Source organism: Phycodurus eques, chromosome 14 (assembly GCF_024500275.1).
Source record: "Phycodurus eques isolate BA_2022a chromosome 14, UOR_Pequ_1.1, whole genome shotgun sequence".
In the NCBI taxonomy this organism is placed as follows: domain Eukaryota; kingdom Metazoa; phylum Chordata; class Actinopteri; order Syngnathiformes; family Syngnathidae; genus Phycodurus; species Phycodurus eques.
In genome coordinates, this window is record NC_084538.1 from 8,305,352 (window position 1) to 8,330,643 (window position 25,292).

At 40.3% G+C, this 25,292-nt stretch overlaps 1 protein-coding gene across 4 annotated transcripts in view; it reads right to left on the bottom strand.

The window, feature by feature from the left end:
• Nucleotides 1-28: 28 nt before the first annotated feature.
• The window catches only part of rps6ka1 (ribosomal protein S6 kinase a, polypeptide 1), a 53,285-nt gene continuing 28,021 nt past the window's right edge, over nt 29-25,292 (bottom strand). The window contains exons 1-22 of one of the 4 annotated variants that reach the window (XM_061695751.1): nt 18,171-18,264; nt 17,056-17,109; nt 13,702-13,818; nt 13,525-13,606; nt 12,542-12,622; nt 11,767-11,846; nt 11,569-11,675; nt 9,568-9,605; nt 9,295-9,437; nt 8,426-8,496; nt 8,252-8,340; nt 7,522-7,586; nt 6,804-6,906; nt 6,594-6,724; nt 5,618-5,743; nt 5,455-5,544; nt 4,231-4,389; nt 3,417-3,578; nt 2,928-3,004; nt 2,733-2,850; nt 2,528-2,665; nt 29-2,074 (exon numbers count right to left, since the gene is read on the bottom strand). In XM_061695751.1, coding sequence (XP_061551735.1) covers nt 1,952-2,074; nt 2,528-2,665; nt 2,733-2,850; nt 2,928-3,004; nt 3,417-3,578; nt 4,231-4,389; nt 5,455-5,544; nt 5,618-5,743; nt 6,594-6,724; nt 6,804-6,906; nt 7,522-7,586; nt 8,252-8,340; nt 8,426-8,496; nt 9,295-9,437; nt 9,568-9,605; nt 11,569-11,675; nt 11,767-11,846; nt 12,542-12,622; nt 13,525-13,606; nt 13,702-13,818; nt 17,056-17,109; nt 18,171-18,212 — 2,196 coding nt within the window. In that variant the 5' untranslated portion in view covers nt 18,213-18,264 and the 3' untranslated portion in view covers nt 29-1,951. Of the gene's footprint in view, nt 2,075-2,527; nt 2,666-2,732; nt 2,851-2,927; nt 3,005-3,416; nt 3,579-4,230; nt 4,390-5,454; nt 5,545-5,617; nt 5,744-6,593; nt 6,725-6,803; nt 6,907-7,521; nt 7,587-8,251; nt 8,341-8,425; nt 8,497-9,294; nt 9,438-9,567; nt 9,606-11,568; nt 11,676-11,766; nt 11,847-12,541; nt 12,623-13,524; nt 13,607-13,701; nt 13,819-14,357; nt 14,559-17,055; nt 17,110-18,170; nt 18,276-25,292 lie in introns of those variants that run through there. The other 3 variants (XM_061695752.1, XM_061695749.1, XM_061695750.1) reach the window with 3 other exon arrangements.

Sequence of the window (25,292 nt, forward strand, 5' to 3'; positions counted from 1 at the left end):
ATGAAAACCACTAGAATACAAGAGACGGTTTACTGTAGCAACTGAATCTTTAATATTTTGTAAGATATAAAAATCTTCATCTTTATCATACACACAAGACACACCACACATTTAGTCAAAGGAACAATGGTTGTTTTTTTTGCCACCACCAAGAAAAAAAATGACAGAGATTTATGATCTCTTTTGAGGTAAGAAAGCTGGGCGGACAATTACGGAGCCACACAACTCTTCCCTTCTTTTATGCAAAACATTTGACACGTTCCCCACCAAGTAGGCCTTTAGGCACCGAGCGGAGAGCAAGACCTACCCTGGGAAGCGTACACTTGGATGTCATTGAGAATTAAAAACAAAAAAACAAAAGTGGAAACAGCGCAGTGCTTAAGAGAAAGTCTGTGTGATCTTGCAAACAGTGACTTGACAGATACACAACCCCCACCCCCCAAAAAGTTAGGGATATGGACTTTCGGGTGAAATATTAGCGACTCTACCAGTCCCACTGTTGCAACCTGCTGATGACACGCTAAATTTAGTGGCCATTTCCCTCTGAGATTAATCCTGTGTACTGTTTATCAATTGTTGGGTGTCATTTTGGTCTCATTACATCAAAATGCGAACGGCATGATCAAGAGGACAGTTTACATGATGATTCTAATTGAACCAGGAAAGTGCTCTGTCGTTCATGGATCAAAAACCTTTTGTGAATTTTAACACAAAGGGAGACTGGAAGAGTCACAGAAAGTCAATGTGGAGGCCCTTGGAAATTTGAATGGATTAAATGCCTGTTGTGGATTTTGAAGTTCAGCTCTTTTTTAGAGAACAGCAAGTTGTGCAAAAAGGGCTTCAAGAATGAAAAAGTGAACATGTACAACTGTGCATTCCCAAATTTAGAGGTCAAATTAAGTTCAACTGTAAAGGTTATATAGTGCAAATTAGGTTAATCCTCAAATTTTCCCTGAAAGCCCAACACTTCTAACTTTTTGTGACTAGTCAATACAATATATGAAGAGAAAAACAGGCTTGACACGAGACCTTTTTTTTTTTTTTTTTTTTTTTTTAAAACACATGTATCCAATGTGTTCAAGTTTGTCTTGCGCCATTTTAAACCAACACTTTCCATGGACAAAAATCAACACCGAAAGCAGCCAGCACAGGAAACAGGCTTCAAAATGTAATTCGAAAAAAGAAAAGAAAAACGCAAAGCCAATATAGATGTTTAAACATGCCGAGTCTCTTTCTCAGAACGCCACCAGTGTACGAAATGTGTCGTCAAATAAAACTGAGAAAGAAACAGCACACACTGCAAGTCATGCAACTGACACTGTAAAAGATCGACATGAACAAAAAATGGACATTTGCCAGAATGTTCTGGCAGTACCACAGCCAAAAGAGGCATTTATGGCAGAAATATATATTTTTATATATTCTTTTATTTACATTACCCCCCCACCCGAAGAGAAAAAAAACTAAAACAAAAAACAAACAGCATTTTGGACAGTACTGCAGCCTTTGTGCTGCCGGCACAAAGGGATTTAGCAGTGCAAAGCTGCTAATGTAAAGCTCATCATCTTTACACACACACACACACACACACACAAGCATACACATACAGACAAAAACAAGCAGACAGATAAACGTGCAGCAAGCTGAACGACTTCCAACGATGGCTTAGCGGCCTTGTGTGGCATGATGATCATGCAGGAATACACACACACACACGCACACACATTACAAACCTCCCCCCCCCCATCCATATTCTTTGGCTGGTCCACTACAATGGCGATCAGCTAGCCATCACAACATGGGTTCTTTCAGGGGGGTTTCAGGGTCACGGTCAGTGTTCCTTGGCTGGTAGTGCCCTCCCAAGCGAGCTGGTTGGTTAGGTGGGTGGTTGGGTTGGGTTGGGTTGGGTTGGTGGGGTTCTTTCTCCCAGCAGAGGCTGCGCAGAGAGTGTCTACAGGGAGGTGGACGGAAGTTTCTTGACACGACGCTGTGCCAGGAAGGAGCTCTCGATTGGCTTGAGCTCGGGGGTGGGCTGCGAGTTCTTCAGGGCCGAGTATGTGGCCGCCATAGCGCCCTGGAATATTAATAACAGCGCTGTGATGAGCAGGAAACTCAATAGTGACTTCCAACCTTCTCATTTTTATATTTAATAAGCCACTGCTTTTGGCGCATCATGATTATGTTCCTTAAATCATTGATTCCAGACAACTTTGCGACACGAGATCAATTGTGCCGTGGGAAATGTCACTGAATTAATGATTCCCAAAATTATTTATTTACTACAAATAATCTAATGGTTTTGCCCAAAGTCACTATACACTTCCTTTTTTCAATTTAGTTTCCATCAAGAAGTCTAACAAAAGACAACAAATTGGGGGTGGGGGGGGGGGGAATAAAATAAAAATCTGTGATCAGGAAAAATTGCGAGGGTTTACTGTACATATAAATTGGATTAGTTTGCTAGCGACGTTAGTGTGATTCCTCTACTTTGAGGGTATTTTGCGAGAAAGAAGTGAGGCCCAGTCACCTTGACCAGTTTGGGGTCCTGGTGTGGGAGCTGGCTGTTGGGGAGTTTGTCTCTCTGGACGATCCACAGGTGCCTGAGGACTTGCTTGGCGGTCAGTCTCTGATGCGGGTCCACGTGGAGCATCTTGGACACTAGGTCCTGCAGAATGGAGTGCACTTGAAATAAGAGTCACGCTGCAGGGAGCGAACAATAAGTTAAGTCATACCTTAGCAGCGTCGGACACCGTGTCCCAGTTGCCTCCAGACAAACTGAAGTGACCGTTGCCTATCCTGTTCAGGATCTCATTGGGAGTGTCCTCAGGTCCGTTGGCGAATGGAGTAAAACTAGTGGAAGAATGCAAGAAAACAGGACAGTGTGAGTATGGAAACGGATGTACAGTCTTAAGCGTGTGATTATTTACCCGGCCAGCATGGTGTACAGCAAAACTCCCAAACTCCAGATATCACAGCCCTCATCATATCCTTGACGCTTCAACACCTACCAATAACAATGTTATTTTAGCATTTTAAAAAGTAAAAAAAAAAAAAAAAAAAAATGTTGAAAGGTGCAGTTTTATGTGACACATACAATACAATAATCCCTATTTGTTGATAACTAGTCACAAATTCGACTACAGTGGTGCCTTAGGATACGAGTGACCCGCCTTACAGGTTTTTCAAGATGCAAGCCATTATTCGACTGATTTTTTTTGCTTTGACATGCGAGCGCAAACTTGAAATACTCAATTCAACTCATTCCACAATAAGCAACAGTTTGTCAAATATTGAACAATTCAAAGCAGTAAGGTCAAGGTAAAGCTTTTGTTATTTTTACGATTAAGAGTGGATAACTTCGTCATCACTACCCTGTTGGTTTTCTAACAGACCAGGACAAGATGTGCCGGGCTCACCTCGGGAGCCACAAAGTTGGCGGTGTAGCACGGGGTCATGAGCAGGCCGTTGTTGGCGCGTAGCTGCTTGGCAAAGCCAAAGTCGCAGATCCGAATGGACTCCGGGTTCCCCGACTCGTCCACGTAGAGGATGTTGCTGGGCTTCAGGTCTCTGTGCACCACCTAAACACAAGGGAAGAGAGGGAAACAAAAAGCATCAGTACATAATCTAAGGAAAGATTCTGCCTCACAAAAACACTACAGAGCCTCTGTTGAGAATTTAGTTTGGTTCCTACAGCGAGGACATAAGCCGAATTTATTTGAAAGTTGGAATGTGCGTCAGTCAATGACTAACCTATGCTAATATCTATCAAAATTACAGTAAATATTTGAATGGAAAAACATTTCTAGGCTATAAATCTAAAATCATCGCATAAAAAACTATGTACGGCGGTAACTGAGTGTGCCTTCTTCTGCCACGGGACCACGCACAGTGGTGCCTTGAGATATGAGGTTAATTTGATGATTTAAGTACTCAATAATATTATCTCAATAATAATATTATTATATACACTATTCTTAATACTCATTGCTTCTGCAATGACCCCAACATGCATATTTTTGGAACGTAGCTAAGTGGAAATGGGGTACCCAGAGAAAACTCACGCAAGCACAAGGAGAACATACAAACTTCACACAGGAAGGCTGGAACAAGGATTCAAACTCAGGATTTTTCGAGTGCGAGGCAGATGTGCTAACCACTCTAGCACCATGTGGCCCCAAATGAAGTTCCCAGTCAGAGTAAATGGACAGCTAAATGTGCCTGCATCCTCACCCCCTGCGAGTGCAGGTATTCCACAGTCTTGGTGATGGTGTGCAGCACAGCGCTGGCCTCCCTCTCCGAGAAGGACTTCTGCTTGAGGATCCGATCTAGCAGCTCTCCTCCGCGCATCAGCTCCGTCACCAGGAACACCTGCCTGCCGGTGTCGTACACCTGCAGCGGACGTGGGAAAAGCCATTTGGTATCATATTATTATAATATACGATTTAGAAATATACTATATTTACTATAGTAATTCATTTATAAAAGATTAAAAAAATCTTGTGTATCAAACGGTGGGTCAGAATCCGAGATAGGAGTTGGTGTTACAGGCCTACGTTATGTAGATTTATTATTTTTTTTATGCATCTATACTTTACTTGAGTACTTATTTTTTTCTGAAGACTTCTTACTTTTACTCCCCTACATTTGAAAACAATGTATCTGTAATTTCAGCTTTGTCCGATAGATAGGTCCGTTACTCCTTTTCAAACTGGATGAGCGCACAACGTAAAAAAGATCTCAACAGTGAGACAAAGTCAACTGCGGTTGAGGTCTTGATTGATTGAGATCTTGGAGGCTCATAAGATGGGAAAAACAGCAACAGCGGCAACACGGAGGAAAGTGAACCAGGTAGCAATAACAAAGTTGATGCAACAGATTAGGAAAAGCAAGATGATCCCCATCCATGGCCTTATTCAAGAGAATTGTTTGACGCTGTCAGCTACTTTTACCAGAAGTCTTTGGTTACACGAGTATCTGTACTTCTACTTAAAGGTGCCATATTTTACCAAACCAACTTTTTCTAGTCTTTGGAATGCAATACTGGCTCTATGGTCCCTCAATAAATGTGAAATATGAATTGAGTTTCAGACGTTTTTCTGCCGAGAGACCTGAAATGAGGTTATTCGAATTTCTCAAGCTTATCTACATCACTAGCGAAGACACTCCGCTGACCTCTCCGCTCCCGAGCCAGCGGTCTTAGCCAAATATGGACAAAGTGGATACAAAACTGGGTCAAACAGAAGTAGCTGTCAGAGGGGCCTTTTCTGGACACTCGTATGACAAAACTGAGGTGTTTTTTTTTTTTTTTTAATGAAATGACTTTTATACTAAGTCCATTTTAGAGAGACACTCTATGGAGGTCTAACTAGCCAAAATACGGGACCTTTAAGCACAAAGTATGAGTACTTTTGCCACCTCTGGTTAAATGTGATGAATGCATGTGATAATCCTCACATCCTTCAGCGTTATGATATTGGGGTGCTGTCCGTATCGAAGCAGGATCTCGATCTCCTCGGAGGGGTCCGTACTGGTCTTGTCGATCATCTGTCAATCACAGAAACGCAGCTCAGATTTTGGATTGTACAAGGGTAAGCGTCATTGGGTGAGCCGCTTGTACCTTGACGGCGTATTCCGTGTTGGTAGCCTTGTGGATACATCGCTTACACACAGAGAAGGAGCCCATCCCGATGTCCTCCTTCAGCACGTAGCCATCGCTGAACAACAAGTTCTTCCCATGCAGCTGCTGCAAGTGGACAGGATTTTTTATTTTTTTAAAGCTGATAATTAGTGAATAAACTTTTTTTCAGACCGAGAAGAAGTAGTTACATTTGAATACTCGGCGACACAGAAAACCGATACTAGACAATAGCGCTAAATCTATTTTTAATAAAACATTGTTCAAAACACACCCTTTTATTGAAAGTTTCAATCAAATAAAACAATGTACTATTATTATTATTGTCATATGTCTGTCTGATCTTTATTATGTACAACACTTTGTTACATTTGTGGTTGTATTTCTTTTTAAAAAGTTAGAATTAGCATCTGGTCTCTAAATAAAGTTGAGTTGATTCGTGTCCTTATACACACAGAATAATCCTATTCCATTGACTGATTGGTTAATGTGCCGGTTCTGTAGTGCATCCCTTAGCCTCCATGAGAGCATTGTAGTGCACACATATTGAACGCATGTAGATTTGATCATTTTCACAAGGCTCAGTCCTTATACCCGCGAATAGCGAAGTTTTCTGTCTTATAGAGGGGGTCCTTGGTTTACAATGAAGTTCCGCTCCAACGGGAACGACGTAACCCGAATTTGTACGCAAGTCACAGCATGCTGTAGTCCATCATTAAACTACACTAATGCTGTAGTAAAGTCGGAATTATAATATTTTAATATTTGTATGAAAAACACTTAAAGGCCACAAATATGAAACAATTAAATAAATAAAGTACGGCAAAAACTGAGCATGGCCTTTTGCTACCTAGTTTATTAATCAATGCTCATAACCTCAAAATCAACATGAACCATAAAAGGACCCCCTGTGTATGCCTATGTCACTTACTTTATGTCCTAGTGACTGCCTACTTACCTGGACCACAGGGTGCGGCGGGGGCTGCACAGGCTCCGATGAACCTTCCTCCTCCAACAGACTTGACGCGATAAAGCTAAAGCCTCGGAAGAGCTGGTGAGCTCCGGCACTAGGCGGCACGCCAGGAGAGTCTGTATGGATAAGAGGACCAAAAGTTGATTGTTGTATAACAAGTCTAAACTTCCCAGGCGTTTGCTCTACTCCTTTTACCTTTAGGAGTGCGGGAGGTGAACTCAGAGTCAAAGTAGAACGTGTCGTCGGGACGCGCCACTGCCGGTTTGAATGGAGGTTTTACTTCTCTGCGGAACAGTTTCTGGTGGGCGTGAAAGCAGTAATAACACAGTACTCCAATTCATTGGTACTAAACAACACAGGCAACGATCGGTGTATGTAATTAATCATCACACTAAAACGTTATAAAACAGATGCAGCGATGCAGGTCAACGGAATGGCTCAGGTTCTTTTTCCTGCTGTGCCACTAGATGCTCGGGCTCCACTGCCACATAAGGAGAAAGGACAAGTAGATACAGCACGAACAGTCAGACACATGGTATTATAAAAATTGTTAGCTAGGTTCCCCTCCAAAAATCTGCAAATAGGTGAATCCACGAATGCCAAACCATGACTATGCTTGGGTTTACTGTACCGTAAATCACTTTAGGACGACGGTGGATTAAAGATTATGTAATTTAATTTCGTATTTACAGCGACTACTCCAAGCAGTTACCTAATGGAGCGAAATTACATAAGATCTGGATCAAGATGCTCCCAAAAAACTAAAATAAAATACAAATGTGTGTGTGTGTATGTGTATATATATATATATATATATATATATATATATATATATAATTAAACAAATACAAAACAAATAGTAATAAAAAACAATATTTATGACGTGGCTTAAAAACAACAACTTTACACTCACATTCCAGTCAATGTTGGAAAACCATCCATGACGTTTGATCTCCTCTGCTCCGTCTGGACCCGATCCTACAATAAAACCATAAACATTGGCAATAATTTATTATCTTTATTTTAGTATACAGCACTGCTTATGTAAAGATCACGTTTTAATGATTACATTTTCTTCGCAAGTTCTTAAAACATGCATGTTAGGTTCCTTGAAGATTAAATTATGCATAGGTGTGAATGTGAGTGGGAATGGTTATTTGTCTGTGTACCGATGACGCACTTTTGCATTGTCATGTGTTGCCTCTACCCCACTATACAAGAACTGAGCGCCTGCGTATGCATCAGTGGCTGTCCGGCGCAATTGCAAGTTACTTCTTCATAATGACTTCATCCATTTCTACCTCTACAAAATGCAGTTATATAGTTAGCTAGCGAGCTAGCTAAGCACTGAAAATGCATCGGATACCAAAAGTTACAAAACAGCTCGGTGTCGTTATTTAAATTCCTAAGTGTTATGTATTTTGTTTTATTCAGGCTCTACAATATGTTGGAACGCAAAGCGTTGTGGGTACATAACTAGCAAGAAGTATGTGCTCAAAGGCGTGGTTTCATCACATTCAGCGGATACACCCACAGCGTTCAAGAGGGGAGACAACGGCTTAATTTTTCACGATTTTGAAGCCTGATGAAAGACTGTGCCACACAAACAGAGCCAGCCTAGTGGGTCAACTGGGATCACCGACCCAGTCTGTTGGCGGGGTTCCTCTTGAACAGAGCCCTGAGCAGAGACTGTGCCTCTGCGCTGAGGAACTGAGGCATTCCCAGACGCGCCCTGCAAGAGAGAAACTCAACCCTCATCACCTTCATCATAATCATCAGCACCATAAATACTGGCGAGGGTGAGCAGTTGCACTCACTTGAGAATCATGTTCATCGTTTCTTTGCGATCTTTCCCATGAAAGGGCAACGATCCAGTCAACATTTCAAACTGGAGGAGAGAACATAAAGCTTTCATATCACGCTCATATCTATCATACTGATATTGCATTATGTACAGTGAGACATCCAAAGTGCCTTAAGTGGAAAATACACTACGTACAAATACTTTGGGATATTGGGCTTTCTGGTGAAATTCCAGGATGAAGCTAAAATGTACTGTAACCTTTATAGGTGAATTTAATTTGACCACTAAACATTTGGATGCACATATGCAAGTGCTCATCGGCACAAATTGCTGTTCACGAACAGCAAAATTTACAACAGGTGTTTCATCCATAAATAATCCATGAATACATTTCCTGGTTCAATCCGGTATACGTGCAATTTACCTCTGTATTCGGCAAAACGGATCTACACACTTTCTCCCGGTTCGGATGAATGGCAAAGGAGCAACACTAGGAACTTTAAATTACTACAATATCTTTTTTTTTTTTTTTTTTTAATATAAAGTGTCACAACAGAGCCACCAAAGATTACAATATTTGAGCTTTAGGCTTTGTTCATTTTTTCATATATCTTATCGTATTTGAATAAATAAACGATGTTTATGTATTTAACGTTTGTCTGAAGACACGAGCCATTAAGATTTTTTTATTTTATTTTTTTCAAGTTCTGCTTCAATTAATTATGTAATCAAACCGTAGTCATGCTTGTTAGCGTAGCATACACAGGGAGTCAGCTATCCCGTTTTCCGGGTTTGGTCACGGAAAGTCCATTGAGTCAATTTCCCATAATATGTCCCCATAAAAGGTTCAACCATACGACTATAGTGCTTTCATTTACTTACCATCAGTACTCCAAATGACCACCAGTCGGCGCTGTGGGTGTGTCCTCCCCTGTTGACCACCTCAGGTGCCATGTACTCCACAGTGCCACAGAAGGAGTAGGCCTTCTCATGGTGGTCAATGCCTTCTTTGCACAGACCAAAATCTGGAAGACACCAAGGAGAGTTTTCTAATTCACTTGTGGGGTGAAGTCAGTCATGGTAATGGATAAATAACCATATTATGCATTTGAGGATTTAGGAGTTGTGTGATGGCACTTCTCACTATTTTCTAACCTGTGAGTTTGATGTGGCCTTCCTCATCCAGGAGAATGCTAGAAAACAGCAGTAGGAAATGTTAGCAACATGACAAATAATCCTAAAAAACAATATCATAAACAATATTTGGACTTTTCTTAATCTCTGTAAACCAGGGATTCTCAAACTATTTAGGTACCTTTACGGCTTACGACAGAGTTCCTATCAGCGACATAGCCTGAATTTGTACACAAGTCGGGATGTGCGTCATGAGTGCAGTAGCTGTCATAATTCCTGTAAGTAAATGTATGAGAAACACTTTGCACGAATTGCTATAATGTGAATTGTATAAGCGTGTTGAAAATGAAATAAAGGCAAAGTCGCCTTTGTGCATAATATGCAAAACCTGTTTTATCTGGAAATGATCAAAAAGACATTTCTACAGGTCATGTGAAGATGGACGATCATGGAGGGGTTGCTGGACTACCCTGTACTGCACAAGTTGAGCTTTTCAGTGAGTTCGGTCAGTCCAAGCATTAGAATAAAATCTGGGGAAAATAACAACCAGAGAATAACTGAAACAAGAGTGACCCCCGCATATTTGTGCTGCTGCAGTCGTAAATTTGCATATTTGCAAATTTTTATAGGGAACCTATGTTAGCTGAAAAATTCACATGCTGTAGCGGTAGCCAAAGCCATGTCTAAGATAAAAATATTGCTTTGGCGCCATATTGTGTCATCACGGGGCTCAGGATCTATGTTGAAGTAAGGGGAGGAGCTTCATTTAGTTAGGCCATAGCCATGTCTAATAGAAGAAGAAAAAAGAGCTTTGCTACCATCTTGTGACAACTATAAGCAATTATAAAACTTTTTTGGGTGGACATCAATTACTTGCAGATTTCTGCTATTCATGGCAGGGCACGACCCCTAACACTGCACTGTTCTTGCATTTGGCTTTCTCTGAATATAAATTCAATTTAATTATATAAGTTATATAAAGAGCAATGAGAAAAAAGTGCGTACAAGACACAGAATGTCTGAAGTTTAGAACATTTCACACTTAAGAAGATAAAGTGCAATGTGTACCACAACAGCACGATCGCCAGCTCAAGGTAATGTATTGAAGTTAGCGGATTTAATCAAGTCACTGATGGTGTAGTGGTACACTCGCCTGACTTTGGTGCAGGCAGCGTGGGTTCAGTTCCCACTCAGTGACGGCGTGAATGTGGGTGCGAATGGTTGTCCGTATCTATATGTGCCCTACGACTGACTGGCGACCAGTTCAGGGTGTAGTCCGCCTTTCGCCCGAAGTCAGCTGGGATAGGCTCCAGCGCCCCGCGACCCTAACCAGGATAAGCGGTGTTGAAAATGGATGGATGGATGGATTTAATCAAGCCATTGCTAGTTAGAACGCATTATAATGCCCCTGCAAGTGATCAAGGATACATGCAGCTGCTGGCGCACTTTTAATCGTTTTATTGAACAAACAGTACGAAAACAAAAACATAAGCACATTCATTCGAGTCATTCACGCAGAGTTTATCAACACCCAGTCTAGTTACCGGGTTAGCCAGTTAACAGCCAGCCAAGTCTACACTCTCATTCGCTGACACACACGCCACACACCAGGCCTCGCCTTTTAAAGCCATACACAGTCACAGATACTAAAAGGTAGAACGTGAGGATGGTGACCCCAAGTGGACAAAAAGAATACCTGCACCTCATATGCACAACGTTATTGTGTTTGATAATGCAAAATCAATTTATCTGATTACTCAATTAATTGATGGGATAATCGGTAGACTACTCAATTCTAAATACTGTATATTCACTAGCTGCAGCCCTAGTAGACACCTCGTATTACAGTACTGTCCTAAACAGAGGACACCCTGTATTCCATTTGGGATTGTGGTAATTCAGGTAAGATCATCATGTACTGATTTATTTAAATGTGCACTGATGTCATCAGTCATCCAGAAACCACACAAAATAAATCAGTAAAATATGCAGTTGTGTTATTCAAAATTCAACATATATTACTTTTCAGGCTTCAGGTCTCTGTACATAATGCCGAAGCTGTGGAGGTGGTCAAGGCCCAGCGCCAGTTCTGCAAGGTAAAACTTGACATCCTCCTCTGTGAACATCACCTGTGAGGCACAAACAGATGGAAGGATGCTTCTGGAAGTAAGACGCATGAAAACAGAACATGCAGCATCAACACAATGAGGGAATTCCTACCTCTTTAGACAGGCGGGTGAAGAGATCGCCTCCCCGGAGGAAGTCAAGGATCAAGTAGAGTTTGCCTTCAGTCTGGAAAGCTACAAATCAGATATAGGTAACAGTGAACCACTGTTCATTTTGGGGGGGGGGGGGGGGGGGGGGGGGGGATATGTTCCAGATCCACGCACTATAGGTGAAAAGCTGCGATTTTAAAGAAACATAATTATTATTTTTTTTACCCCCCAATACAGTTTAAAGACATTTAAACTTAAAACACAAATTTTAAACACGTTACAAGTATTTGATCACAAACAAAAAAATGCAAGCATAATATTTATAGAAAATACTGTACGCACTGTCATGTCTGTGTGTTAGATATACTGTAAGCATGCACCTTTAAGAGGCGGGGGCTGGTGGGGTGTGTATGATGTTTGGGAGTCTGTGTGTGAGTGAATTTACTCATATATATAAATTTTCCCCTTTGAAATGAATTGGAATGCCATTTATCCGTTCCAGCCACCCAAAAGCCACCACATTTTTTAAAATTATGTTTTTAACCAAGAAAAATAGCACTATTGTATGAAAACAAAACAATAATGAAACGGAATATAAAGAAATAAAATGGTGTTTTAAAGTGTCATTTCTGTATCTGTGTGTTGGATGTGTGCCTTTAAGGGGCGTGGCCTAGTCAGTAACACTGGAAGCTGGAGCAGGTTAGTTCGGTGTGAGCGTCTGGGTGTGAGCTGTGGCCTACAGGATGAAAGCGCAACTGGATTCGGTGAGGCTGACTGACCGTAGTGTAGCTTGACAATGAACGGGTGGTTGACATCAGCCAGGATGTTTCTCTCCATCTTGGTCCTCACACGATCTCTCACTGGTGAAAACAAACAACAACAAAAAAAAACAGTTGTTAACGTCAATGGAGCACTTCAATTGTCTGAAGTTAAATGGTGTTTTTAAGAGTTGGCTGCTGTACAGTAGTGTACACTAGTCGCCGCACTGCTGATTAATAGTCCCACCGGCAAGGCAAGAGCTGTGGACTTGAAACATTTCCATTCATGCTTGCCCAGTAACTGCAAGGTGAGAAAATAACAGCCAATCACAGAGAACTAAAACGAAACAGAACAAAGCGCATTTGAGGATTCAGGACTATCGTTATTGCACCCTGCGCGTCCACAATGTGAGAATAAACACTGCACAGTGGTTTCTAACTGAATGAGGAAGTGATTTCTGTTCTGCTAAAATACAGTTTTATATGGACCAGTTTACCGTAGTAATTGATACAAAGTCAAGAGCTGGAACCACTGATTTTTATTGATAGAAAAAAATAAATAAAAAATAAAAATCCATGGTGGTAGATTTTTCTTTTCCTCAAAAAAAATCTTCTCCAACCCAAACTTTATGCCGTGTTCTATATTCAACATATATTGCTTCTCTCACCTATACAAGATCAGAGGTATATATTATTTTTACAGTTAATTCTTATAAGGGACAGAAATTATAATTCCTTTTTAAAAAATTTTTTTTTTAAATCTATATCTTTTTATATCCTAACAATATCACTCCAAAAAAATTTTCGATAAAGAAAAAAAAAAAATCATCAAACCTGCCAAATATGGGCCTGAAAAGTGATCGATGCCATGCAACTAACTGTATGGCCTGGTGGTCGTTTTTGCTGGAGGACATTATTTACATGCTTGATGGTTGGGGTCATTTGAGCTATTACGCTGGCCCTGCTCTGATTTCACTGTTCAATCACAAGATGCTCTCTCATACCCTTGAGTGTGGCCTTCTTGAGGACCTTCATGGCATAGAGCTGATTGTCATCAGGAGGGGTCACCTTGCGCACCAGGAACACCTAAAGTGAGTAGTGAAACACAAGCAACGTCAGGAGTGAGAAGCAAAGACTGCAGAGGATGAAATGAGCAGCAGCTAGGAACTTGTGTGCTTTACCTTCCCAAAAGAGCCTTGACCCAACACTTTGAGCAGTTCAAAGTGAGAAGCGTCTGCTTTTTCCGAACCCTCTTTGACCACATGAGTGATGTTGATTTCCTTGATTTCGTCATCGTCCTATCGCGTGAACAAAAGACATGGATTAAATGAAAGAATCCAAAATGTTCCCAGTGATTATTTGACCTGAGCGACTCTCGGAGTGTGGTACGGGCACCACATATAGTGGTACATGGGCTTCCTTTACCTGGTGGTACGTGGAAGAATCATTGCTCAAGTACAGTTCACTTGTATTTAACTGTAGGTACATTTATCGCTTTTGTCCAATATATTTTATTTTAATCATGAAGATTTTTTATTTTACTATATTTAAGCGCAGTGTTTGAAGCTGAAGTGTGTAACTTTTTTTGTTAAAAAAGTAATTCCCTTGGATGAATCACTATAAATTATATGTATCCAAGTAGAATGCAATCGTAAAACTAATAAGGATTTATCACCTGATGAAAGTGAGGCGATTAAACTTTAACCAGTGGGAAACTAATGAAAGAACTTTCTCGTGAGAAACAACAACAGCAACAGGAAGCAGCTTTAACATACAAGCTCTACCACAAAAAACAACACACTTAATTGAAGTTTAAATTAGATTTTGACGTGGTTACCGGTGTCCAGTATTTCAGTGCAGGCAAAGTGTCTGCAGCCGCCGCCAAGCCTTTGGTCTTTTTGGACAGGTAGAAGGGGAGAAAGCGACTCAGTTTGAATCTCGCCCCGGGTCCCATGTCCCAAGTAGTTACACTCTAAGGGCCTTTTCAACTCATGTGTTGTGCTCCTCAGACTGACTGAGTGCAGCTGAACAGGAACCATAAGTAGGCAAACAGGAAGGAAGAGGTTGCCTTCAATTTCACAGTCCTGCACCCAAGAAGGCACACACAACCAAAACACTCCGAAAAAAATACAAGATTGTAAGAGTAGACACCTATTACAGTCAATGCATCGTCATCAAGTCAAAACATTTTTTTATTTTTATTTATTTTTATTTTTTTTAAAAAGGCAGGAAGAGGAGACATCGGATCACTTAAGGGGAATTTTCCTGTCGGATGTCAGGCATGTTCCTCTCCTAATTGTCAAGCCTTGCTCATCCTGTCTCCTAAAAATGGTCCTCAAGTGACCCTTACTTCATCTGAATGCACACACACTCAAATGTAAGCACTTTTCCAAATTTTAAAAGATGACTTTACAAGCACCACCAGTGTGTCAAATCAGCGGTCCCCAACCTTTTTTGTGCCAAGGACTGGCTTCATGTAAAGTAATATTCTGATAGACCAGCATAGAAAGGAATAGAAACTAATTATTGAAAAAAACACCCCCCCATAAGCTGAATGTAGTTGTAATTAGTGGGAGCCCTGCACCTGTTTCTCTTTAATGAGTCTCATTTTGGGGTAATGGGAGAGAACTAGTGATACTTTTGTCTACGCTGTAATTTCCTTTTGGTTATCATCATTGTAGAAAATCCCGCTTCACCAAGATACGATGTTGGAAATTGAAGCAAGGTGCTCAGTTTTGGGGGGGCAGTTTTGAAGGCCTTTTGTGAGCCTGTCACCACATATTACGCAGCCAGCCTGGTGCGTGAGAATCACCTGTCCAGAAGGAAGCCTCTTCTAAAGGTGATGGACAACAAAACCCGCAAACAGTTAGCTGAAGACAAGGAATCTTCAGTGTTGTCCAATGAAAAAAATATATTGACATAAAATCCGAGCGGGCGGCACGGTGGACGACTGGTTAGAGCGTCAGCCTCACAGTTCTGAGGACCCGGGTTCAATCCCCGGCCCCGCCTGTGTGGAGTTTGCATGTTCTCCCCGTGCCTGCGTGGGTTTTCTCCGGGCACTCCGGTTTCCTCCCACATCCCAAAAACATGCATGAATTGGAGACTCTAAATTGCCCGTAGGTGTGAATGTGAGTGCGGATGATTGTTTGTTTGTATGTGCCCTGCGATTGGCTAGCAACCAGTTAAGGGTGTACCCCGCCTCCTGCCTGATGACAGCTGGGATAGGCTCCAGCACGCCCGCGACCCTAGTGAGGAAAAGTGGCTCAGAAAATGGATGGATGGAAAATCTGAGCGGTGTACTCACTTTTGTGAGCTATTCTGGATAGCTAGCAAAATATCTAGACAGCTAGATGATATTGTTGCTTTTTAAAATAGTTTGACGGCTTGAGAGACAGATAGTAAGAGCAATAGATCACCATCTACCGAGGGTCTGCAGCTACCTGTATACTGTAGCTAGTTAAAATAGGTTGAAAGCCAGCGAGAGCTAGCGGGAGAGCAGTAGCTCGGAGAGAGAGATAGATGGCGAGAGAAAGAGACAGTTTGACATAGATGATATATTCTGTATATCAAAATATACTACATTGCCAAAAGTATTCGCTCACCTGCCTTGACTCACATATGATTTTAAGTGATATCCCATTCTAAATCATATGGTTTAATATGATGTTGGTCTACCCTTTGCAGCTGTAACAGCTTGAACTCTTGTGGGAAGGCTTTCAATATGGTTTTGTAGTGAATCTATAGGGAATTTTTGGCCATTCTTCCGAGATCTTATTTCTGAGGTCACACACTGATGCTGGAGGAGAAGGCCTTGCTCAATGTTCGCTCAAAATCAACCCAAAGATGTTCTATCGGGTTGAGGGCAGGACTTTGTGCAGGCCAGTCAAGTTCATCCATACCAAATTCTCTCATCCATGTCTTTATGCATCTTGCTTTGTGCACTGGTGCATAGTTATGTTGGAACAGGAAGGGGTAGTCCCCAAAATCTCTTGGTATGCTGAAACATTCAGACTTCCTTTCACTGAAGCTCAGAGACTAATATTTAATAAATTTTTATATTTTCAACTGTGTTTGAACAGTTTGGAGACGCCCCCTTCCTGTTCCAGCATAACTGTGCATCAGTGCACAAATCAAGGTACATGGCGGATATATAGCTGGCTATCTACTAGCAAGCAGATAGACAGGCAGACTGCCGAATGAAAACAGCATTAAGCAAAGCAAACAAAAAACAAAACTGTATGTAAAAAGTACAAGTGTATTGTTATTGTGCCAGTTTTATTACAAGCTAACGTAAAATCCGTATTATTTTTGGACGGTGTTATCTTTGTGAACATTTACTATATATTGTAGCTTTAACTGAACGGAAGGAGAGCTTTCATTTAAAAGTGAGTGAAACAATATATATTGTGTCATGTGGCATGTAAAAACAGTGAGAAATGGGTGATGATGGCAGATGTCAACACATGAATATTGTAGATTATACTGTTGTCTGATCAAGGGAGGAGCAGCACAGGTACACAAACAAAATGACTTACCTGGGCACTAATATGGGCAAAGTCCTTCTCTATCCACGTGATATGTGACTCGTTCTAAGTGGTGTTGGAATGGAGAGGTGACATTATTATTATTGTTTGGCTTTTCTTTTTTAAAATCATAGCGCAAACATACACAGTGACAGAAGCAGAGGGGACAAAACAGGACAGGAAGGCACTGTCTGTCCCTCTGTTGCCCTCCCTTTCACCGTCTCATTTCCTCTCTCTCTTCTGGAGGTTACTTCACTTCCTTCCGGCTACATAAGGTCAACCTGCAAGCAGTGGCTGCTTTTCAAAGTCAAATACACAAAGGGGAGAGCTCATGGCACACCGTATAGTACAGTAAAAGTACAAATACAAGTAGGAGTTGCAGAGTCTCCATTCTTGTAAACCAAAGGGCTAATTACTGGACTCCAATGTAAGTTGTGGTAGCTTTTCCAACACATACACATTACTCTTGTATGTATTGAATTTTTTTATTTTTTTGCAATAAATGACGGCTTTATTCTTGGAGTACACCTTTATTCTCCAAATTTGTCAACTTTTGTCTTGTTTCCCGTGAAATTACCACTTTTTCCACATAATTGCCACTTTATTCTCATAGCATTGCCACTTAGCAAGGTTTTGTAAAATTGCAGCTATTAATAGTTTTTCAAATAATTAATTAATTCATATTTTAAGTATAATTTTATTTCCTTTAAATGCATTCAAATTTTGGGATTTTTTTTTTTTATTCTCACTTTTTAGTGTTTTTCGTCACTGGGACGCAAATGGAACGGTCCACCCTAGAATAAAAAAAAAAAGGTTCCATCTGCAATTTGTAAGACCTTACATCATCCGCTGCGAACCGGGAAGTAAGCTTATAACTGACAAATGGACGGACAAGATAACTAAAATAAGTCAATCTATGATTTTTTTTTCGTCTTCATTTTGACCTTGCCTGTCTAACTCCGACCATTCCCGTTTGACATGTTGAAGTGAACTGGCTCTAAAAAGAGTCTTTACATATCACACACACAAGAGAGATATACGATTGGATCAAAGTTACCATTATTTCTCAAGCTCAACATGCTGAAAGCCCCCCCCCCACCCCCCAAAAAAAAAAAAAAGCCACTTGCCTCTCTCATGCGTGTTTTGGTGCGGAACAGGAGCCTCCACATGTCCAGATATTTCCATGTCACTTGGAGCTAGCACGCACCGGCTTACGACCGCATAATGTTTGAGTTGGCCAACTCGTTGTGTCAGATGTGTGTTAGCTCACTGGCTTTGCATATGCACACACAAAATGGGAAGTGATGTTTTTACCACTAAAATGGATGCAGACTGACTAAATTGCTGAGAACTGTCCACAAAGGCAGGGTTTCAGTGGAACCTCTGAAGGCAAATGCCCCAATTCCGAATTTCTGTGAATGTGTTCCTTTTTCTTTTCCTGATTCGAAATTAAGCAGCCTCAACAAGGGGTGAAGAAGAAGAAAAATACAACTGAAGCTTGGCTTCTGTGCGAAATAAGTGAATAAATCACATTCAAAGCAGTAAGACTGGGGTGGTGTTCCAATCAGTGTTAAAACAAGAGTAATTCATACTATTAAATTTTTTAATAACAAATAAAGTCGAAGCAAATCAGTTATCAGTTGCAGTTACCATTTTTCCACGTGGACTAATTTGTAAACAACTTATGCATCATTGCGTGGAGAAATACGTTGGCGTGATGGTGGCGAGCCATGAGGAAAGAGTACGCAAAAGACAGAATGTCCAAAGTTTGGGATTATTTCACACTTAAAAAAGAAGAGAAAGTGCCATGTGTCTACTGCAAAGCAGAAGTAAGTAATTAACCTATCTCAACAGCACATATAATAAAACACAAGGATGTTATCTAATTTAATATAGCCTACCACCGCTAGTAAGAACCTATTGTAAGGCCCCCACAAGTGGACAAGTATAGACTTAGCCGCCAGTGCACTTTCAATCGCTTTATCGAACAAACAGTAACAAAATAAAGGCATAATAAGCACATTTACATACGAGCTGCAACAAACTACGAGCTGCACTTTACAGTATTTTACTTTTAAAAACATGATGTTCTAACACCCTTCGGGGAAAATTTAAATTTTTAAATTTGATGTGACATATGAAATAACTGTTTACATAGCATCAAAAATAAATATTTCAAAACTGTCAAAATTTACTCCTACTTGTGTTTCTACTTCTTAATCAATATTGTCCCAAATAAATCAATATTGAATCAAATCAAATTGCAACCTAAATAACTGAAATTTAATTGGATCGTGAGGTATGCTGTGTCCACAACTCTGATGGGTTCAAAGCAGAGGAAAAATTGTGTGGAGGTTTTATGACAATAAAAGGTTCTTCTTCCTCTTAAAAGGGAAGTGATGTAATCGTGCTTAGAGACACAAGGGGGCCAAGTACCATGCTCTCAGACTTAAAGCAGAGAAAAGGTTGGCCAAGTAAGGGCATGTTCACTTTGTGAACTCGTAAACTCACAGTCCGTATAAACGCTAATTAAACCAAGCTTGGCACAGTGGAGATAATGTAGAGGAGGAACAAGTAAAAAGATGACTTGCAGGATAACCGTACAATTACAACATTTATCTGCAGGTGTCTCGACGCAGCTTCCCCTTTCTCAGCATGTTTTCAACTCTGACAATTGGAACAGGTTGCAGCCAAGAGGCCATTAAAGTACAACCCCAACTCCAATGAAGTTGGGACGTTGTGTTAAACAAATAAAAACAGAATACAATGATTTGCAAAACTTGTTCAACCTATATTTAATTGAATACACTACAAAGATATTTAATGTTCAAACTGATAAACAATGTTTTTCGCAAATAATCATTAACTTTGAATTTTATGACTGCAACACGTTCCAAAAAAGCTTGGACAGGTTGCAAAAAATACTGAGAAAGTTGAGGAATGCTCATCAAACACCTGTTTGGAACATACCACAGGTGAACAGGCTAATTGGGAACCGGTGGGTGCCATGATTGGGTATTAAAGGAGCTTCCCTGAATTGAATCATTCACAAGCAAATATGGGGTGAGGTTCACCTCTTTGTGAACAAGTGCGTGAGAAAATAGTCGAACAGTTTAAGGACAATGTTCCTCAATGTACAATTGCAAGGAATTTAGGGATTTCATCATCTACGGTTCATAATATCATTAAAAGGTTTAGAGAATCTGGAGAAATCACTGCATGTAAGCGACAAGGCCGAAAACCAACATTGAAGGCCCGTGACCTTCGATCCCTCAGGCAGGACTGCATCAAAAACTGACAATGTGGAAAGGATATCACCACATGGGCTCAGCAACACTTCAGAAAACCAATGTCAGTAAATACAGTTCGGCGCTACATCCGTAAGTGCAACTTGAAATTCTACTATGCAAAACAAAAGCCATTTATCAGCAACACCCAGAAACGCCGCCGGCTTCTCTGGGCCCGAGCTCATCTAAGATTGACTGATGCAAAGTAGAAAAGTGTTCTGTGGTCCGACGAGTCCACATTTCAAATTGTTTTTGGAAATTGTGGATGTCGTGTCCTCCGGGCCAAAGAGGAAAAGAACCATCCGTACTGTTATGGACGCAACGTTCAAAAGCCAGCATCTGTGAAGGTATGGGGCTGTGTTAGTGCCAATGGCATGGGTAACTTACACATCTGTGAAGGCACCATTCATGCTGCAAGGTACATACATGTTTTGGAGAAACATATACTGCCATCCAAGCAACGTCTTTTTCATGGACGCCACTGCTTATTTCAGCAAGACAATGCCAAACCACATTCTGCACGTGTTACAGCCCAGACCTGTCTCACATTGAAAATGTGTGGCGCATTATGAAGCGTAAAATATGACAACGGAGACCCCGGACTGTTGAACAGCTGAAGCCGTACATCAAGCAAGAATTCCACCGACAAAGCTTCAACAATGGGTGTCCTCAGTTCCCAAACATTTATTAAATGTTGTTCAAAGAAAAGGTGATGTAACACGGTGGTAAACATGACCCTGTCCCAGCTTTTTTGGAATGTGTTGCAGCCATAAAATTCTAAGTTGATGATCATTTGCTAAAAACAGTAAAGTTTATCAGTTTGAACATTAAATATCTGGTCTTTGTAGTGTATTCAATTAAATATTGTAGTGTATTCAATTAAATATAGGTCATCATTGTATTATTTTTTTTTATTGATGTTTAACACAACGTCCCAACTTCATTGGAATTGTGGCTATACATACAAAAGGACAGGATTGTCTAAGCATGCAGCCAAACACTGCATTTGATTGTCCTTTCACTGCCTAAAAAATCCACACTGGACTCTGTCAACAGGGGCAAACGCACACTGAAGATAAAAGACATTGTAAGTAATATTTAACTCACAGACCACCTGCACAATCTAATGAGATCCAATATAAATTCATTGAGAGCTTTTACAGATCCCAAATATATTTTTTATAGGATTTATGTTTACCTACTAATCATTCAATAAAAATAACTCTCCCCACCCTGTCTGACCTCCTCCAACCGACCACATCCTTGTAAATTCAAACCCACAACGGGTGGAGTTCTACAAAAGTGGCACAATTTCGACTCAACTCAACCAACATTTTCTAGGAAAAATATCAGTATGCCTCAAATGTCAAAGAAAACATTCAAATCTCGAGAGGGACCTGGGCTGCTTGCTATAATACGAGCAATGTAATTACCGATAAATACTGTATCAATTACAACATACACACATTAACTGGACCAAGCAGATGCAAATACCATGAAACCCTGCATAGTCGCAGTCAGGCTCCATTTTTCTTTTTTGGAACCTATACTTAATTATTTGCTGAAAACTACTTGCTTTATTTGTGCTCAGGCCAACGCACTAACAATACTGCTCTGGCGCTGTCCAGTGGCATCTTTACTGCATTTCAATGTGACTTGCTGTTGCCTTACAAAGATAAATTCAGAATTCAAAAACAAAACAAAAAAACAAACAAAACAAAACAAAACAAAACAAAAAAAAAGTCAACCAATGTGACGGAACAGATTGTCAGAGTTTTTGGAGGTTCCATTCTACTTTCGGGTGTGTTCGAGCAGGGTTAGCAGCTTGTGTGAGGTCTGCTGACTTTGACCCAATGTTTTCGAGTTCCGAAAAAGAGAATCTCGTGAGTGCGTCTTGGGTCCAGACACTTGTGCGGGTTGGCACCAGGACATGTCAGGTGAGAGGCGCTAACATTTACCAGTCTGATAGTCGGCACTCTGCAGCCCGAATTCTCACCACACACCCTTCTTGTCTATAAATGCTGCATGAAGCAAACTGAAGTACTGCTGGTTTTTCAACCAGTTCCTTTCACATTCATTACCTCGACAGAGCCCAAACTATGATCCCAACATACTTCAATATAATTTCAAACTCATCTTACAACATTACCCAAAAAAATAAATATGACTTCCGGATGGATGGATAATTTTGTTTCGCTTTTAAAGACCCACTCGGCAGTGTAAAAACTTACACATGCAAATTTATTTTCTCTATTTTCTCTTTTTGCATTTGCCAGTAAGTTCACGATGAACCCACATTTAAAAATGTTATGGGCCCGCTTTCTTGCTCCATTCTCGATATACCGTAAAGTAGCTCGATAATATACAATAAGCAGAAAAATCGAATATAAATAGTGCGGTGCACAATCTTTTTATTTTTGTTGGAGTAATACATTTTCTTTTTGAGTTATGATTAAAAAAAATAAAAAATAAAAAAAAAAAAAGGTACAGTCCTGTCATACATCAAGATGAATGGCTGTAAATAAGTGGTTCCCAAACTTTTTACACCAATAGTTAAAAAAAAAAATCTTGCAGTAGTAATGTAACCCACTAACATTTTGCACAGTAAAAACACTGAGTAGAAATATAAATAAAAACATACATAATGACTCAATTAAAATGAATTGTACAATAAAGTTAAATAAAAAAATGTATAAAATACATGTCAAAAAATAAACACTTCTAAAAGATTTTATGCAAATTTAGAAAAACAAATACTGTACGACTGAACCGTACTCAAGCAGTGATTCTTTGGCGTTCCACAAAAGGAAGTCCACGTACCACTAGTATTCGCCGTACTACACAGCTGTAGATGACAGCGGAAGTAAAGAGGAAAAGGAGGAAAAGGAGGCGGGCAAGGCAATGGCGCAGACAGAAGTTCCCCTGCACCAAATGCAATCCTCAAGACATTAAAACAAGGCACTTTAATAAAAGCCTAGCCTGCAGCTGTCGGGAAGAGGTTTGAACTGCATGGAGAAGTCATAAGAGGAGACAAAGTGGGGGGGGGGGGGGGGGGGGGGAGTAGAGTCAAAGAGGATCCAGCAACACAGTGAGCGGCACTGCATAAAGTAATAAAGTATTTACCTCTCACTGCTTAATGTAGTTTTCTCCATCGTTTTCAGTCTGGTTACTTTACTCGTCACAGACCAACTCTTCATTAGGTATGCATGCACATTACAATAACTTAATAAAATACACTCCAAGATATGAGTTTTTTTTCTTCTTCCTGGAATGCAAACTACTTATCTATAATATTGTCCATTGACATATAGGAACATAAACTAAAAGATATTAAAGATATTAAGATAACAAATGCAATAAAGCAACCATGAATCAAAAACATTTACACACTGACAATCAGTGACCCAACAAATTATTTTTTTACCCCTGATGGATTAATTGCATTTTTATTCATTTCAATGAGAAAAAAAATATTTGAGATACAAATGTTATGAGACAGGAGCGTGATCACAAAACCAATTAAACTCGTATCTCAAGGCACTGCTGTATGATATCCCCCGCTTATTTGCGTCCCCCCCCAACCCCCTCAATTCCTTGCTTATTTCTTCCCAGATTTTTTACCCATGACAATGTTGACTATTATCATGTAAAATATGTGCTTTGGCTCAATAAAGGCTGGAGAAACACTGGGCTATACAGTACAGTAGTAATACTCATTTGTGATTAACACTGTCCGAAAGGTTAACTCAACAATATGTTTATTATTGTGGTTGTACGTTGCAGTGCTGCACAAAGTCTAAACCGCGTCATATGGGGTTAAAATCCACCACAGTACAATCTGAGGTTTGAAGCTCACCATTGAGAAAGACGAGCATTAAAGCGGAGAACCTTCTTCCATTTAGTCACGTCATTCCTTAATCTCGGTTTAGTTGGACATTTCAGATAGGAAGCTCGTCTATGACTTCGGTGAAGTCTACAACACAGGGATAAGACCCTTCATTTAGCAGGACCTTCCATCTGCTATCTCATCATCACCAACACATGTGCCCAGCATAGTGCTGTTGAGTGACAGCTGCAAACGGTCAAATGGGTCCAGTTATTGGCTAACAAATTTCCACGGAAAAGTCACAGGAAATGTGGACGGGATTAGCACGGATGCTACAGGAAATCCTGTGTGGACAATCTGGAATATTAATAGCACTACAAACAAGGATGGCAGTAAGATGATAGGTAGGTCAACCAAATGACACGAGGCTTGTCAGTATCGACAAAGGGATGATGATGATATTAGAGTTTAAACGGAAATAACAGGCCGCTGTAGTGATCTTCAAGCAAACAATGACATCACATAAACTTCCTATAACTAATCTTGGACTATGACTTCCTCGAGTTACTTTTTTCTGGTGTGTGTTCACAATCAGACTGAAATAGCAGCTCTACACCCCAGCCAATACTTCCTGCTACCCACCTTGCATCGCATGCGCCGGACACTTGCTCAAAAAACAAACAAACCCATAAACAGCGTGCACAACAATGCTATGTCCTTCTTACGAAATCACAACAACACAACACCTACGTTGAGCAATTCCGAGCAAAGATTTACAAAAGCTGGCAGCAGCAACTACTTGGCAACACCACTGACATGAAAGAATGAATAGAAAAAGGGTGAAAAAAAACAAAAGGCAATTCTTCATATTAGAAATTGCAGGTAATGGATTGCAATTATACAATAATATATTATATGAATATTTTTTTTATTTAGTTACAAATTATATTGTGTTATTTAAATCGCATTATTATGGTATTATATTTGAATTTTGTCTCTTTTGGTGAAACATTTAAATTAAAATGTTTACATTAGCAGAAAAGTTCTCCCCACTGCCTCTAATGTTGCCTCCGCTATGCTGGCACCGCTTTGCATGCTGGTTTGCAACTACCTTTCAAACGCGCTATTCAAAGAGG